Source organism: Malurus melanocephalus, unplaced genomic scaffold (genome assembly GCF_030028575.1).
Source record: "Malurus melanocephalus ecotype Western Australia unplaced genomic scaffold, MMel_1.1 scaffold_759, whole genome shotgun sequence".
NCBI lineage: Eukaryota > Metazoa > Chordata > Aves > Passeriformes > Maluridae > Malurus > Malurus melanocephalus.
The window spans coordinates 139,573-157,552 of NW_026623991.1; the positions used below are offsets into that span (position 1 = coordinate 139,573).

At 44.3% G+C, this 17,980-nt stretch overlaps 1 protein-coding gene across 1 annotated transcript; it reads left to right on the forward strand.

Moving 5' to 3' along the window:
• Positions 1 to 227: 227 nt before the first annotated feature.
• On the forward strand, positions 228 to 17,696 carry MICOS10 (mitochondrial contact site and cristae organizing system subunit 10). Its single transcript, XM_057384965.1, has 4 exons — positions 228 to 333; positions 11,826 to 11,873; positions 12,438 to 12,547; positions 15,402 to 17,696. The coding sequence occupies exons 1-4, from the start codon at positions 267 to 269 to the stop codon at positions 15,408 to 15,410; spliced, it is 234 nt and encodes a 77-aa protein (XP_057240948.1). The 5' UTR covers positions 228 to 266; the 3' UTR covers positions 15,411 to 17,696.
• The last annotated feature ends 284 nt before the right edge of the window (positions 17,697 to 17,980 follow it).

Genomic DNA, 17,980 nt, shown 5'->3' on the forward strand with positions numbered 1-17,980 from the left:
TCTAGACGGAGAGATGGAGCCCGGGACAGGCTGGGAACGTGGCGAACCCGGTCTTACTGGGGGAAACGGCGGTTTGGGCCGGATCCTACGGGGAAAAAGGGGATTTTGGGCCGGGCCCAAGGTCGGGCGCGGCGGCCATGACGCCCTCCCGCCGGTTACCATGGCAACGATAGYGGAAATCTCGCGAGATTTGCGGGCGCGGGCGATAGGTGGAGCACCAGATATCGCGAGAGTTGCGCGGGGGAGGAGGTGAGGGGACGGGCAAGATGGCGTCGGAGGGCGACCTRGGCAGGAAGTGGGACCGGTGTGTGGCGGACTCCGCCGTCAAACTGGGTAAGGATGGCGAGGGCACGGCGGAGCGGGAGGGTCCGGGGAAGAGCCACGGTGGTCTCCCGGGCTTCCCGGAGCTGAAGGAGCGGCCGCCGCCGCGTCCCCGCAGTGTGGGGCCCACTGCCCCCCGCCGCCCTGGGCTCGCCTCAAGCCGGCTGTGGGCCCGGGAGGGATGAGGGGTGTCCGGAGGATCCGCCGTTTGCGCTGCCCCCGGCGTCGGGTTGAGCCGGCGACCCCGGGCCTGGCAAGGTGACCTTGGCCGCGGGCTCGGACCCCCGCCGGGCCCGCTCCCAGCTCCGTGTCCCGGCCCGGCCCCGGCTTACCGCGGTCCGGGCGCGTTTGACCTCTGGTTACTCCCTGTATTGAAGGTTAGAGGTTTCCGTGGGAAATCTGGGCTCCGTAGGAAATCTGGGAGGCCTCCTGGCCGGAATGAATGAGCGCCGGGCAGGCACGACCGGGTCCTGTCGTGCCGCGACCTTGGCCACCTTCGGCTTCGCTGCGRCGGTGGGTTTGAAATCAGTCTGTGCAGAGCTGTTCACATCACTCCGTGTGCGAGGGGGGCTGCGTTTATTAAAAGCAATAGGCAGCGTGACACGCTGAGAGCTTTGGCACGTGTTACTTGGTACAGCGTGTGTGGAGTGTGACATTGAGAAGCGCCGTCCGTGTCCCAGCCCTGTAGTTCTGCCTTTTCSTTAAGGAGGGGACCAGTTCTCTTGCATTTTTCCCTATTTATTTCTCCTTGAATTGAGGGCTGTGCACACGCCTCAGTTTTCGGCTACAAACCGTTCACGAGGTTTCACTAAGTACTGTGAGTTTTAGAGGTGGTGGTGGCAGATCCGTGCTCGCCCTGTGATCGGCTGCAGAGTGACACCAGGCAGAGCTTGTGCCTTCACAAAATGTGTTTACAAACCCAAATCTTTAAACGCAACGTATAGAGCAAGAAGTGCAGTGTCTGACACAAAAGGTATCTGTTCCATGTTGGTGCAGATGTCTCTTTTAGAACCGTAAATAATATCTGGGAAATGTGAATGTTTATTTCTTGTTGCTGCCGTGGCCTTGTKCTTGAAAGCTGATGAGGAACTTGGGGGTTTTAGTTGCCTAATACTTTTCCATTAGAAAAGATGTTTAATAATTTTAAGTAAACTGAAACTTCCATTGTTTATAACAGACCTTTGAAAAGTGTCAAGTGCTCCAGAGCAGTGTTTTTCCTTATGAAATTCTATTCAGGTTTGTCTGACAAACATTTCTGGATATGTTTATGTTTCCATAGCATTGGTTGCTTTATCATAAAATATTAAGTATGCCAAATTATAAACAAGAACAGCAAGAACAAGTTCCATGCTGCAGCTGTACATGTCGGAATCCTGTACATCCTCTGTCCTGGTGGCTGAAAGAAGTGGATCCAGGGCTGATTTCACAGAATCACAGACTGGTTTTGCTGGAAGGGACCTTAAAGCTCATCCCATTCCACCCTCTGCCATGGGCAGAGACACCTCCTAYTATCCCAGGGTGCTGCAAGCCCTGTCCARCCTGGCCTGGGACACTTTTAGGGATGGGGCAGCCACAGCTCCTCTGGGCAGCCTATGCCAGGGTCTCACCATTCTCACAGGAAAGAAGTTTTTCCCATTATCCAACCTAACTCTGCCCTCTGGCCATAGAAAGCCATTGCCCCTTGTCCTGTCACTGCACGCCCTTGTAAACAGTGTCTTTCCACCTTTTCTGTCAGCTCCCTTCAGGTACTGGAAGGCTGCAATTAGGTCACCCCAAAACCTTMTTTTTTCCAGGCTAAACAATCCCAATTCTCTCAGCCTTTCCTCCCAGCAGAGTTGCTCCATCCGTCTCATCATCCTGATGCCTCCTCTGGACTCTCTCCAGCAGCTCCACRTCCTTCCCAWGCTGGGCTCCAGCACTGGGGCAGAATCCTCCCATCTCTGCTGCCTACACTGGGGATCAGCCCAGGGCATGGGGAGTTTTTGGGCTGGGTCATATTCAGCTCTCACCTAYCAGCACCCCCAGGTGCTTCTCCCTAGAGCTGCTCCTGATCTCTTCGTCCCTCAGCCTGGATTGATGCTGGGGGTTACCCTGACCCATATGTAGCACCAGCTCCTGTTAAACCTCATGGGATTCCCATGGGYCACTGCTTGAATTTGCACAGATCCCTCTGGATGGCCCTGTCCTTCACGTGTGTCTGCACCACTGAGCTTGGTGTCAGTGACCTGCACTCCTCTTGAGGGGCACCCCGTGCAGCCTGACTCTTCAGCGGGCCTTTCATTTTGATTCAGTGTTTTCTTCCCTCCTAAAATGGCACTAGAAGAAAGAGAACCTGCTTTGCCTTGTGCTCTGGTGCTCCAGTGTGAGGATGCTGAATAGAGAACTCAGACAAATTCCTGTTGTTCACCAGACTGCCCATGAAAGTCATGTGAGGCTGCAGCTCGTTATCCTAGCACTGGACCCAGGGGATGGGCTCACACACATGTTTCTCTTCATGTGTGAGGGCACTTTCCTGGTTTRTGTGCTTTTATAATTGATCAGTAACTGAAGCATTTGTACTGGCAAGCTCCTTCATGAGCTGTGTGCTGACAACACAAATTTTTCTGTGGTGTCCCAGTGGGAATGATTGTTTTCTCTGCACGGACATTAAAACCACGAGTTGGTTGTGTTGATTGGTTTTGTAATACTACTGCAAAGTTTGTTGGAGTTTCCAATAAATTACTAAAGGCAGTTTTGTACTGGAAAGAAAGAAGGAAAGAAAGTAAACTTTTTTACTTGAGAATTTAGTTGCTTGTTACATGGGATATAGCATTTGGTAAACTTCTTAATTATTTTGTTAAACTTTTCCCTTTGGTGGCTGCAGTTTCCTTCCCAAACGCTCCTTTACATCCTTCCTGAGTGCTACAGCCGGGGAGATATTTCCAGCCAATGGCTGGGGAAAAACAAACATTGTGATTAGCCCAGTGTTTTCCMATTCCAGACTCTCTAAATAAAGGAAACCGCTGAATTTCTGGAGCCTTGCATGCAGGACATTTCCCAGTGTCTGTGAGAACTGTGGACAGATAAGTCCTGTGGATTAGTTTGAGGGCTGGAGGGACATGGGAGACAGAAAAGAGGGAGAAGGGGAGGTAGWGCTCCCAGGCTGGCTTTATTAGCAATAATCTGGTTTTAAATTCCAGCTGGGGGCTGTGCAGTCTGTCCTTAGCCCGTCAGGATTCCCACTATGCTGCGTAAGCTGTGGTTTGTTGTTAGCTCTGTTGTTTGTAGTTGTGCAATACTGTTTTAAYTGGAGACCAAGCTCCTGAAAAAAACTTGATCTCCTGCCACTTTAACTTCCAAAATAAATATTTATCTTGTGTTGCATCTTTTGAAATGCTGTATTATGTTTTTSAGCTCTTGGTCACTACCTGTGTACATCTTGTATAATTTAGTATTAACTTTTTTTCCGTTAGTTGCAAACAGAGGATGTTGTCAGGTGTTGTTAAGGCAGTATTTAATTTCAAAGAGTGAGTAAACCTTTTTATGCCTGTGTAAAACATTGGGCCATTGTTAAATGGAGTTTGTGGTCACCTCCTTTTTRTTAGGACTGGTATTTATTTATTTTGCTAATGATGAGGCTGTGTCTGGGTGGTTTTGTTCCTCTTCCATTCCAAATGTAGTTSTGAGCACAGTGTTTGTGTGCAGGGGGCTGGGTTGTGCTTTCTTGCCTGACCAGATGGACAATCCAGGTCCTGCTGGCTCTGGCTTTGCACCATTCTCGAGGTTTTTCATCCAGGGAGTCATTTAAATAATTTCTGATTTTTATTTTTTTTTTTTTTCATTCTGAAGAGATTTTTCGTGCAGAAAAGCTGCTTGTTACCTTCTTATAGAAAAGTTGTTTGTTTGGGGTGTGGGAAGAGAGACTTGAACTACTTGGCTTTCTTTTCCTTCCCAGCTTGCAAACCTTTCTCAACTCCTGTGTCCTCCCCAGCCTTCACAACCATTTTTTCTTTTTCATCAGGAGAGCCCTGCAGAGGAGGGATGATGAAGTAAACAGTTTTGTGGTCTTCCTCCATCCTGCAGGTTCCAAACCCCGTTCAAAGGGTTGGTTTGCTTGTTTAACTGATTGATAGTTCATGCCTGTTTATTTGGAAAGACAATTACTCACAAAAGACTGACAGAGGTGTTGTTTGCTGAAAGGCTGTAATTTTGGACAAATTAGTATTATGTGCTGTTTCTAGGGGACACAGAGGCAATAAAGAGTATGTGTGGAAGGGAGGGAGGTTTATGTGCCCGCATGTCTTGGTTTGTTTAGGAACTGCTGTTGTTTTAAATGAGTTGAACATTGTAATTTCCCTGACACTGGAAGGTAATCCTGGGGAAGCTGTTTGCTTCTTGACTTGCATGTGTGAAGTTGCTGCGTTGAAGTTCATTTTTTTTCAGGACAGAAATGTTTTGATGTATGTCTGTGATTGACCAAAATTCAGCCTGGAAGCTTGTAAATAACCCAGCGTAGTGATGTTCATTTTCCTCTAATCCTCTGTTTTGACATCTGAAAATAAAATGCTTCTAATTTCCATTTAATAGGGATTTTTTTTTAAGAGAAAGGGCACTTTGAATTCTCCTGCAACTGTTAACATGATTTCTTCTGGCTTGCATCATCTGGCCTTCTTGAATAGCTGTTCTGTTAATGGCAAGGGTGAAATTGTATTGTTTGTGTCATTCCACAGATTGGATATTTCAGAAAGAAACATTGTATGGATTGCAATGTCAGTATTTTTAAATAATCCTTCACATGGTTATGAATAGGATAAAGTCAGTCTATATAATGATAAAACTTGATTATACTTTCTGAAAACTGGATTAGACTTTGTCTAAATATACAAAAATCCTGAAATTCCTGTTTTGAAGTGTTTTTTTTGCTTGGCAGTTGTATCATGGCCATCCTGTCTTAGCTACCAGGTCAGAAGTCTTGTTCTGCCTTTGGGGTTTTGTTTTTAAGGCTGGAGAACATGGATATTATATGAGCACACAACTGCATTGTTGTGTGAGCTTTGTTGGAGCCCCAAGATATTTTCCCTTGTCATACAGGGGATCCAGCTTTACTAGTTGTGTCTTGCAGCAGACCAAGYAGTGTAAATATTAACTGCTCACGGCTCAGGCTGTGCAGGGAGGCRGCACAGGCAACAAAAAATGTTTTCTTTGGAAGAGATGGGCAAATGCTGTTCTGAGAAAAGGCTTTTAATCAAAAAATGTAACAGCAATATTTAGTTATGATGTTAGCAGAGCTCTGAACATGATGACCACATACAAATTAAGGGGGTATTGTCTTCTGTTGGAWGAAAAAGAGAGGGAAATCTTTAGGAATCCAGGTCCTCTCCTAACTGCATTGCACCCTGCTGTTCCTCTTGGCTGGCACTCTGGGTGAGTCAGGGGGCTGTGCCCTGCTGAGGTGTGCCCAACCAGCTGTGCCAGCCTGTTCTTGGTGGACTTTGCTCTTTGGAGCAAGAGAACCTGAGAGAAGAGCTGGGATATCCATCTGCTAGTGCACCCTTTGCAAACCCCAGACCTCCTGAGCTCTGCTTCACGGGAAATGAGTCCAAAATRCCATGACTTCCTGGACCTCTGCATTAGTGCATTGATAAGATGCCAGCTTTGYCTTTTTTGGAGGTGGCACGCAGTGGCAGTGCTCAGGGAAAGAGMCTGTAGGCAAGGGATATCCTGAAGATTGGTCTTTGAGATGTTACAACAGTAGGTGGACCTACAGCAGTAGGTGAGACTTTGTTGTTTTTTTTTTATCAGAAACAGTTCTCTGAGAAAATCCTTTCTGGGCTGCTGGCACATCTTTGGTGATAATAAATGRATAGTGAGAGGTTTGAGAAGGATCAGGCTCCATTCCATGTCATTCCTGCCAGCGAGATGCCCCTGAAACTCTTCTCGCTCTCAATTGCCTCTGTTTCTGAGCTGGGCCAGCAGACGTCAGTGCTGGCCAGCCTGTGCTGGGTGGGTGTGAAGCAGCAGCATTGCCATCCCTCGTAGCTGGGCTGCAAAAGCCCTGAGTGTGGGTGTGTTTACTCCTGCTAAATCCTTCTTTTCAGCAATGTTACTGTTTTTACTAGCAGACCATTTAATTGCAGTCACACGAGGTAAAGTTTCCTGTCAGGGGTGTATTTTTTTCTGTGTTAGGAGAATCTTGCTGATTCTTTATACATGAGGGTCTAAAGCAAGCACAACCCTGATTTATCTAAAAGCTTGGTGCAATATTGATCATAGAATCCCAGAATGATTTGGGTTGGGAGGCATCTTAAAGCTCATCCCATTCCATCCCCTGTCATGGGCAGGGTCCCCTTCCACTCTCCCAGGTTGCTCCAAGCCCCATCCAACCTGGCCTGGGACACTTTTAGGGATGGGACAGCTKCAGCTTCTCTGGGTACCCTGTGCCAGGGCCTCCCCACCCTCACAGAGAAGTTGCACTGTCTCTTCAGAGAGCAACTTCCACTCCTCTCCCCTTCCCCTTTTAAAGGAGGGAGGAAATGTGTGTGCCCTTAGGTGTCACAGTTCATTCACTTGGGGTGAGGTTGAATTTCTGGTCCAGTGTCATTGTGAGTCCTTGGGAGATCATGGGCCCTTCCTGCTGCTGCCTGTGCCTCTGCAGYAGTGCTGATGTTTACCCAAGGTTTGCCTTCGAGCAGCGCTTGACCTGACCTGCTTAAGGGTGAAAGCAGCCTCTGAAAGCATGTTGGAATTTTTGATTATAATGATTGGATATTCATATTCTGTTATTCCAAATTTTCTGTGTTMCTACAGTCAGATGGTAGAAGACAAAAAAATCGCACTTTTTCCGCTTCTTTCTTGAGTACTTGGTATAAAATTTCACCATGTTTTCTTCTAGTGTCCATGTTCATTTTTCTGTCTGCTCTGCAAACAATCCACACCACAGGGGAGATGGGAATGAAAGCTTCAAAGTTGGTGTTTGAAGAAACTCTGATTCCTGCCACTAAGACCTTGCAAAGAGTCTGCTTAAAATTAATTCTCTCCGTAAATAAGTGATTTCATGGTCTCGGATTTCTAACTAGTGCTAAGTGCTGCCCTGTGAAGGCCCTGGTGTGTGAAGGTGGCTTTCCTCCACATTTTTGCAAAACAATTCTTTATGTATCTTGTCAGARTGGGATTGGAGGCTGAAGCTCTCAGTTTTGTATTAGTGTGTGTGGAATGGCAAAGGAAAATAATAGGGTTTTTTTTAGGATTAAGTAACTGAAAACCTTCCAGCTGCTATAGTAACAGCAACACATCTGCCAGATGTCAGTGAGCATATTTTAATCCTTCTATTTTAAGTTTCAAGCTATTGAAGCAAAGTACACCTAGGTGTGGCTGTGTTAATAGCTGCCTCAGCCTGTAGCTACTTGGGTAGCCTAGGAAAGAATCGTGTAGTATCACTGTTGGAGCGACTGTTGATTAAATTTATAGAAAAAGCTTTTCCCTGATGTTCTTSTGGGGCAGGAGCCCATCCTGAAGATTTGTGTTTCTCTCCGAGACACTTTTATGATGTCCTGTTGGGTATACAGCGCGTGCTCTCCTGTGTGTTAGATTGATTGGAGGTACTGGGACGTTTTTCTTGGAAGGTGTAAGAGCCAAAAAAAGTAGAACGAGAAAGTTTTGGCGCCTGGGCTTGCTGCCTAATGCTAATTCCGTGTGGCTGTGCTGGTCTGTGTGGCTGGGATGCGTAGTGGGGAGCAGGGGTGAGGTGTCCACACAACTGTCCCGTCCCCTGTTGACACTGTAAATGAGTTTAGGCTGAAGTGATGGATGTGGGGTGGAAGAGGCTGTTTTTCTAGTTAAACATTTTAAACTGTCAGAGAAGGTGAAAAATGGGTTGTACTCTTTCCTGTGGCCTTTTCCTCCAAAGAGTCTGTCATGCAAGAAAGGGAGGGAAAATGTGCCTGGCGTGGATCAAGCCCTTTGCTTTTCCATGTTCGTTTGTTTTTATTGTAAGATAAACCTTTCATGTTTTATTGTTATGAAGTTAAAGCCTGGCCTGGAGATGCTGATCTGTAAGAGGAACAGCTGGAGTGTCCTCTGGTCAGGTGGGAGGCTCTTTGAAGCAACATGTTGCCTCTTTAAGAGGAAATGGAGCATGTGAGAATTTAAACCTGTAAAACTCATCATCAGCTCTGCCATTGTTTATCTCTGGTGTAACTTTATATAGAATTAAAGTGAAATGCATTACTTTGCTCCCAAGGCAAGATGGTTTTGCTCCCCCTTGGTCTTGGAGACACAGGAAATGACCACATAACCACAAATACTTTCTAGTGGAATGAAGATGAGTGACAGACTTCCCACAGAAAGAGGTTCTTAACCAGACGGGTTAAAGAATTAAATGTAGCCKAAGGTTCTGGGTTTAAGTTAAAACCAACTTCTAACTGCTCAAACCAAGTAGAAAAGAGCAAATGCTGTGGATGCACTGGCTACTGTGAGTGGCAGATCTGGTGTTTCTCATGGATAGGGTGTTGTGATCACGACACTTTTGAGCACTGTGGTCTGTGCCTCAGTCAGGAGAGGAGTGAACCAAACTGCCTTTGAGATGAGAAAAGCAAAGGAACTTTTTTGGCTTTGTTTCTCAAGCTGCCTTCTTGTACAGAAAGCCAAAACCCATTAGRTGTCAGATCTCCTTCACTTCTCTGTAGCATTGTCATTACTTAAAGCAAGGTCTTAGCTAACTTACCACCTTTTTGTACTAATTGTCACTGTATACTCCTTCCTACTGGAACAAGGGGCAGTGATAACCTCTAATTTTGTATAAAAAGTTATTTGCACAAAGAGCAATCCCTTCGAATGAGCTGCCTTAGAAAAGGCTTTCTTAAGAAAGAATGTTTTTTCCTAAATCAGTCATGCTGGAGCACATCTGTTTAACAGTGGTGTTGGTGTGGGGGAAGGCCTAGTTTGTGTTTTAGGCTTAGGCTGAATTGCAGTTGACATAAATAATAAATTTTTCACCTTTTAAGTGTATCCTGTAGCTTCCCCCATAGCCAACAGGAAGCAGCATTGATGGCATCTGAGTGGAGCCCTTAGTGAGGGGCTGTAATGTGAGAGAACATCTGAAGGAGGTGAAGTGAGTACGAGATAATGATAATTTCTGGAAGTAAATGGAAAGAAACTGTATTAATTATAGCTGCTTCCTTAGTGCAGGGTTTTCTTAAGACAAGACAGGAAGCAGCTCACCACCAGGCTGGTGAAAAGAATGTGGGTTTGACTGAAAACGTGGAAAATGTGGTGACATTAGAAACTGCTCAGGCTCTGCATCGTGRTGATGCAGGATTTGTCATGCTGTAAATAATTTTGAATTGATTAGCTAAGCTGTTTGGATTGGCAGAGGGGATCTTCCCRGGGACAGGAAATGTAGGACCAGGATCTCTCCCTCATGGCAGGGAGTTGAACTGGGCAGCTCAAACAGTGTCTGGTGCTGCCTGAACAGAAAGAGTTCCCCCCAGCAGGTCCTTGTCAGCCCTGATGTGCCACAGCCCAAACCAAAGGGGCACAACTGCAGATTGTAGGAGCAGGCTGGCAGTGGAGCTGGGCCAGGGCACTAAACAGGATCAATTCTGGAAGATAGCAATTATCCTTAATGGCATAAACRTTGGGGGAGAGGCAGCAGCATCTGGACTATAGCAAAGGTACGGCAGGAAGGCTCTGTTGGGAGGGGGCTGGGGGATTAGAGGGGTGAGCTGTGGCTCTGAGCAAGGCCTGATGTCTCTTCCAGGCTGTGGCCAAGCACTKCTCAGTGCCACAGCTTTGAACGAGCTGCTCCAAGGAGTGTCTCTTACTGCCTGAAAAGCACAAAACCCCTCTGACGCTCTGAGCAGACATCTGAGGATCTGAGACTTTCCCTTAGCTGTGCAAATGATTAGAGTGAAAACCTGACCTTCCATGAGCACTCGGGCTCTGAAATGTCTGGGGGAGTTATGTCAGGATCGCTTGGCGGGCGGTCAGGGCTCTTCCTGCATGTTTTGTAAACCTACTCCAAAGTTGTCATGACCTGGTAAAGCAGTTACCTCTGGCACAACTGAAAATCTGTAGTAAAATGAAAAGGGTTTTTCAAATCAACTCCCATTTCCAGCTCTCAGTAAATACAGATAGTRAAGTCCTAACAGAGAGTGAATGGGAGGGGGTTTGCTCAGATCATGTTTGCCCACCTCTGTTCTAATATTCAGAGGTTTGTAATCAATAAAAACCATGGGATGCTTAGTGAAGTTATGAGGTGGTGCATCTTCAAAGTTTTTTAGAGTAATCTGTTCCTCAGCAGAAACTACCAATTTTTTACAAGGAAAAAGGTTTGAAGAGCACAAGGACACTCTAAAAAGTGAACATCGTCCTATGAGCCACTGGGGTACAGGATTCCTTGGCATTGTTCTGGACTCARCCCACTTACTAATGCATTCAACAGGATTGTGTGCTTTTGGGAATATTAAAAAGGGATCTATTTTAATTAACAAATTCATTATATTTAAATTAAATTTCTTGTATTKAAAGGAGAGAATTGAAACCCATAACAGGATGTTTGCTGCATAATAAACCTGAAGCTGATGGTTTGTTTTGGTTTGGTTTTTTTAATAAGCATATGCATGACTAATTATTTTATTTCCTTTTTCAAACTTCCATACTTCCAGGCCTTATCTAAAATTCTTGTCTTTAGTGGACGTAATTAAAAGTAAATTTTGCCCACTCACATGCAAGTTTCCACTGTTATATTTATTGGGTCCTGAGAGGAGTTTTGCAGGCTTGCCTGACTTCTTGCAGAAAATCACAAGCTCACCTTCCAAGGAAAGCAAAATAATTTTWAAATATGCTGAGTTTTTTAATGGCACTGAATAATTTTGTTTCAACTGCTGCAGTTATTTGGATATATAGTATAAAGATGTGAAAAGTCATTCATTCCTAATGCGTTTAAATATGCTCCATAATGAATGTTGTGGATRTGAAAGATAAGCAGCCTGGAGCTTTCTTTGTAAGGTATAGGGTAACACAAAGCTTCAAAGTTCTGCTGCCCTCAGGACACACATTGAAGCAGTTAAAGTAGTGAGATAAACGAAATACAATGAGATATTCATCTGCAGAATCTAAAGCTCAAGGACACARTAAGTTTTCATTTAAGTGTTTCTCATTTGCTGACAATGAGCCAAATAAATTTTAATTCCGTGTTGTAGATGGTGACAGAAATTCAGGAACTTTCCCTGGGATGAGAGCCTGGTTTGTTTCCCAGATATTTCTGATAATGTACTTATTACATACGTTGGGATTCTAATCTGAATTAGCTGCCTACAGTTACAAAAGAAAACAAGAATTGTTTTTTTCAGATTTGTTATTTAAGAACTCTTTGTTTTGGTGTGCTGAAGTAAATAACGTGTAGYTGGATAGTCATAGTCTGATGTTCATTCCTCAGTTGGAATAAAGAATTACTGTAAAGAACGAAATAGTTTTCCATTGCTTTGCTTTATCTTAGTCCTCACTCACTGCATTTCTTCTTACAGGTGCTGGATTTGGATTAGGAATCGTTTTCTCAGTCATCTTCTTCAAAAGTAAGTACACTGCATTAATCTTGGCTGCCTGGCTTCCCATTTTCCATCTGTTGTAGGTGCAGTTAAAAGTCTTTGAGGCATRTAAAAGTTAATCAGCTTGTTAGACCAATTCTTCCATTGTTTGTCCTGTCTTTTCCGTTGAAATGGAATTCCCTCAACTTTTAGCTGTTGTGTAACACGTTGTTATCCATGGCACCTCCCTGAGCTCCTCCTGTGCTCAGCTCAAATCCTGGAATTGCAGGAGATCTGAGCCAAATCACTGGAGCCATGTGTCTAGACATGGCAGTTTATGCCAGTCTTGCCAGGACTTAAACACTGAGCTTGGTTCTTCAGTTGGGCTTTAGAACAGAATCATTTTCAGTAAACCCAGAATTCAGAGAAATGTCATGTGTTACTGTTAACTCYTCTTCTTCTGCAGTGGGCTGGTTTGAAGGATTTTAGAACTTGAAAATGCCCTGAATGCATCTTCTAGTAATTGATTCTTTCTTGGTGCTTATAGAACAATATATAACAAACAGCTCTCCTTGACTTTACTCGTTTCCTCTCTACTTGCCTCTTCCACAGGAAAGACATGGCCTATTGCATTTGGGTCAGGGATGGGGTTAGGAATGGCTTATTCCAATTGTCAACACGACTTCCAGTCTCCATATCTTCTCCATGGTAAATTTGTAAAAGTAAGTATCAGTGCCACCCACTATTGATTGGTAACTGTCCATAAGTCAGCATAKCCATTTACATGGATATTCCTCTGCCTTTCCCAAAGGAGTAGGAAGAAACTTGTGTTGCCAAAGCTCARATGTTCCCCTGCATTTTAATATCTGGTGTGTTTAACAGTAAAATTACTGGACTGAATACATGGAATTAGTTTAGCAGATCCTGCAGGTAGCTTTTCCCACAGCCTGAAAACACAATAAAAATACATGTCAGAAAACCAGAAAAATAAATACTAGGATTCTTCAGGCTTTAAAAGACATGAGGTAGGAAAAAACTGAAAGTTACACTRGTCATGTCAGGTAGATCTGCCTGTGGAAGCAGATCTTTGATCTTCCGTGGGGTTTTGGGTTTTTTTTGGTTTTTTTTTCAGTGTGAAAGCACTGATCATTTGTAAGTTTTGTGGCTTGTTTGTCTGAGTAGTAATGTAGTAGTTAGCCTGGAAAAAAAGCATACCCAGTAATCAGTTCTGAAGAGTGTAATTTTAATGAGTTCAGTATTAATACTGACCATGCTGAAGTAAAATACTTAAAAACAGATTAATTAGCAGGAACCATTTCTGCACTCCCAAACTGGCTGCAGTGCAGCAGTCCACAAACTGACTCCATTAGTATTTTCTTAATTTTTCACGTGTCAAAGTGTCAAAGTTGGGGCTGTTCTCACGATAATTTATCATTGTGGCATCTGGAAAACAAGAGTGTTTGTGTGTGTTTTGGATCCACAAAGGCATGGCCTGGTTAAATCATTTCAGTCACATCAGTGGAGAGGCATCCACCAAGGACATATTTACAGTTACGTTAGCATTTCAGAAAGGTAAAATACTCTAGCAGCAGCTTTTCCTGCAGGACACAGAATGCAAAAATCCCTCCTGGGTCTCTCCTCTGTGTGATGCTGGTGACCTGAAGGTGTTTTCAGGCTTTTCCTGATGCTCTTAGAGCWGCAAGTTGAGCCCAGTCCTCCTTAGATTTACTGGCAAGTGAGCTTTTGCCAACATTCTGTAGCCCTTCCAGACATACCTGCTTACAAATATTTTCTCCAGCAGCCTGTTAAAGGGAAATAATAACAAGATTCTCCAAGAAATAAAATCTTTGCAATGTAGAGAAACTGACTTGGATGCAGTTCATCAGCATTGCCAGCTATTGTCCAGAACTGCAAATCTGTGTGGCTCTTCTGGCTAGATTTATTAACATTAAAATGTGTTAGCTTTCCACACCATCCTGAGGTCATTCCTCCAGTTTGTCTCCAAAAAAAAAAAGCTGGTATGCCATGTCTGTGTCTTGGTGTGAATGATAAATGCACTGCTCTCATGTTCTGAGAGAGCATTATTCATTCAGGGATGCTGTTCCTAGGGATGTTGGGCAGCAGCAACTGAGTGTCCGGTCACCCTAGCAATGGATTTTGTTTGGATTAAGGACTAATCTGTGTTCTGGAGCAGGGGTGGTCCTTGGAAGCATGAGGTAAYTGGAGGGACACTTCAGATGCCAGCATGGCACAAGACAAATAGTTTCCAGTGCACTGGCTCCRTGGCTTTCTCTGGCTGAGAGAGGGAAAATGTGGATGAAGCCATCTAATGGTTAATGTCATTAATTCCCTCCAAAATGTCATGTCATGGATAATGGCTCCAGGGTTATTACAACAAAATTATTTCATTTCTGTTAGTTAGGAACATGGAAAATATTGTTGCATTTATCACTCATCTGTTTTTTTCCTAGAAAAATTTGTTATAACTAAGCCCTGTAGGATTTCCTTTACAAAAATGAGTTCTGTTTAAATGCTAACTTGTCAAACTGAGAGAATCTTGAAGAAAATCAGCTTTATTAGAGAGAAATGTAACACAGATTAACTTGGATGAAATTATTTCTAGTTTCCTGAGCCTGTCAAGTTCATAGGATCACAAGAGAACTTGGGTTGGAAAGGACTTCAAGGAGGTCAYGGGGGTCAGCTCTGAGGTCRGACCAGGTTACTCAGGCCTTTATCCAGTTGGGATTGTTGATTCTTCAGGATCAAGTTCTTAATTCCGAGTCCAAAGGCAGAATGAGAGAGGGCAGAGGACCTTCACAATACCAGAAAATCAGGAGCTGTCAGAGTGACTTTGCTTCTGTTCTGGCTGTAACTTGGATCATCACAGTGCCTGTGCTTTGGGTTAGAAATTCCATAATGGAACACTAACTCCAGTGGAGGAGCCATTCACCTAGACCAAAAGAGTATTTAAAATGCAGAAAAGTTCTAATTTGTGGTCAGGGTATTCTGAGGGCTTTTTAAGTAATTTGATCAAGTGGATTTCACTGTGACTTCAGCAGAATTTAAAATCAACATGTCACAATTATTTCAGGGTTTAAAATGCAATGGCTGTGAATTAACACACCCTAGATTTCCTTGCAAAATGGAAAATATCCTATTTTTCAGGTTAGTTAGCCTGTATTWTCACCCAAACCCCACAATCCTGTACTTTGAGAGGAATATGGATTTATGTTGATGTGCAAGAACACAAGAAGGCAACTGCAGCCTTTCCTCTTGCCCTTTCTGGCTGTGATTTCAATCTGATTTCCCTTCAGCCTGTGAGTAGTTAATTTGAACAATAATGTGGGGKTTTTGGAAGTACTCAGTTTATCAGAATGGAGGGTTGTGCATGAAAACATGGCATGAAAATAGCTGCTTTTCCCCCATATACAACTTTTGGCTTTAGCAAAGGATGAAAATGTTCCCGTACCCTCTGGAAATGTTACAGAACTCCATGACTTGCTTTACATCCTGCAGCACCTTCCATGTAAGGAACCCAAATGGCTTTTTAATAATATAAGCCTTCTTGCTTTACAGGAACAGTGACTAATGGCTAAGACTATCCCAGTGGGAAGGAAGGAGAAATCAATGATTATTCCTCAGGAATACTGAAGTGCCCCTGGAATAAGCCAACATTCTTCAGTAACGATCACCAGTAACTCTTTATACTCCAACAAACTGTTTCTGTATACGAAACAAAGTTCTGTTGCTTGTTTTGTATCGTGTCTGAAAAGTGCAAGGAAGAGCTCTTCTGGGAAATAAATAAAAGAAAAATGGCCTTCTCTGGTGTGTTGACTTTGTATGTGAGTGAGAGAGAGGGAGAATGGAAGGAGAGAACTTCATTTGGAGTAGCCAGCAGCTGGGACCACCTGGGCCACTGGGAGAGCTCCTCAGCAAAGCCAGCCATCGTCTGTTCCTCCCTGCTCCTGAGAGCAACCCCCATCCAGCATCCAGTTCAAAGAAGCATTCCCACCTCATAAATCACCCACTCGACCCCTGCTGCTTGTGCCGGTGTTTGGAGAGGAATATAAATACTCCTATGTCCTGTTTGTACAGTTGCCCTTTAAAATTGGAATTTTGTCCTCTCAGAAGAGGCAGAATCCAAACGGGTAAATCCAAACTGTGTGACGGATGCAGCAAGGCCCTGCTGTCTCTTGTAGCTTTGGGTCATGGAGTGACCCCATTTGAAACTTTCCAGGATAGTGGGTGAGTGAAACACGTCCTCATGCCATCTGGCTCTCAGCTTACCCTTTAGGCTGATTGTTTTTGCACCCCTCTTCGTGGGAGAACAGAGAGGTTTCAGTATCTGGGAATGGGTCACAACTACTTAAAGCTCTTTACTGCCTTGGCAAGACACTGCTCCAAGTGCTCCCTTGTTTCCATCTGCCCCGCTCCTTGTGATGCCTTGTTGGCTCGTTGTCTGTTGCTCTTCCCCTGGCTCTGGATCTTGTCTTCACTGCTGCTTTACTCAGCACAATTTTCTAGCTATGGAGATGACTCTCGAGGATCTCTTTGCTTTGTCCCACGTTTGCTGTGTGTTGTCTGTGTAGCACAAGGAGTAAATGCRTGTCTGAGGATGGAAAGGGAATGGTGTGGGATGAAACAGAAATTCTCTTTATTGAAAGCCTCTTCTGCTGCATGGTGAGTGCTAATGGATGGAACAGTGATAGAATAACTCCTCACCAGAAAGGAAAACACAAAGGAAAACAAGTTGTGTGATAGTTGTTTTTTAAACCATGCCAGGAAAGGAAGGGGATGGACTGAGGGGTAGCCTGGAGTTCAGAGGGCTTGAGAAACTCCTTATCTTACAGGCCTGAGGTGTGGGCCTGCAGCAGTCCTGCATCCCCACCTCTCCTGGGCACTGCTCTGTGCATCCCACACTCTGGAGAAACATGTTTGAGCTATGCCCAGAGTCAACAGACGCTGAGGAGCTCGCCTGGAGCAAAGGACTTGTGAAATAAAATAGCTGCAGTGCCAGAGCAGCATTAAGACTGTCAGAGCATGATACCATCCAGGACCATTGCTCCAGCATGTCCTTGTTTTTCCACCTCCTCCCTTGCTGGACTGCATTCATCAGTCAGGTCAACACAGCTTATTGAAAACAGGATATCTTTCTTGTTTCCCCATTTTGAATCATTTTATCCAGCCCCAATTTTTAATTTGAACTGTGTACTTTGGAGCCAGAGCTCCTCTGTGGTTTGGAAATGGCTTTTATGGAGTTCTCGGTGTGTGTGGTGCAGTGGGATCTGCTGGAGACAGRAGCATCAGCCTGGGCAAGACCCAGGAGAGCCACAAGTGGTGGCAACGCTGAACATAGCGACTGTCAACGTGCAGGGAAAGCTTCAGCTCCTGCTTCAGCTCCTGCTGTGTCATCTGGGCCGTGATGCTGGGTTCAATTTTTATTTAGTGTCCCTGGTAACGAGTCATCCTGACCTTAAATGCTCTGCTTCAGCTCAAATAGGACTTCCTAGAGTTAATTCTCATCGTGGGCTACTGTGGCCTGTGATCAGGTGGTTCTTCTGGCCCTGGAACTCAGACACTGATTGTAGATATCGATTCTCAATGTGTCCTTTATTGCTAGAGTGAGAATGATCAGAACAAAAGTTCTTGCTCACTAATGTGAAGTCAACACGGGTGAGTGTGCACAAATCACAGTTTTAAAAGTGAAATTTAAATTTGCTCTTCAAGTGGGGGAAAAGCTTAACTTTTTGGTTCTTTTCACAGCTGCCTTGCTTGTTGTCTGTGTTGATGTGCGTATATATATGTGTGTATGTAAATTCACATATAACCACCACGTAAAGGATCTGTATTTGTTTTGCTTTATTAAATTAAAGATATATTATCCCAAACCTATTTTTGAYCCTGTCCATGTAAGCTGTGCAAAATATCTTGTGAGGACAGAAGGGAAAACTCTTTTTCCCTTTGTGGGAAGGAGCCTGTGCCCTTCCCAGCTGAGGTTGGAATAAGAATGGTTTCCTGCYGCTTGATTTCTAATTACATAAATGGAAGGGGGAAAAGTGGAAATTCTAAGTACCAAAAGGCATGTTAAATTTAGTATAATACACTCATCTGGAAACTATCACATTTTTCCTTCTTTCTTAAGCCTGCTGAAATCA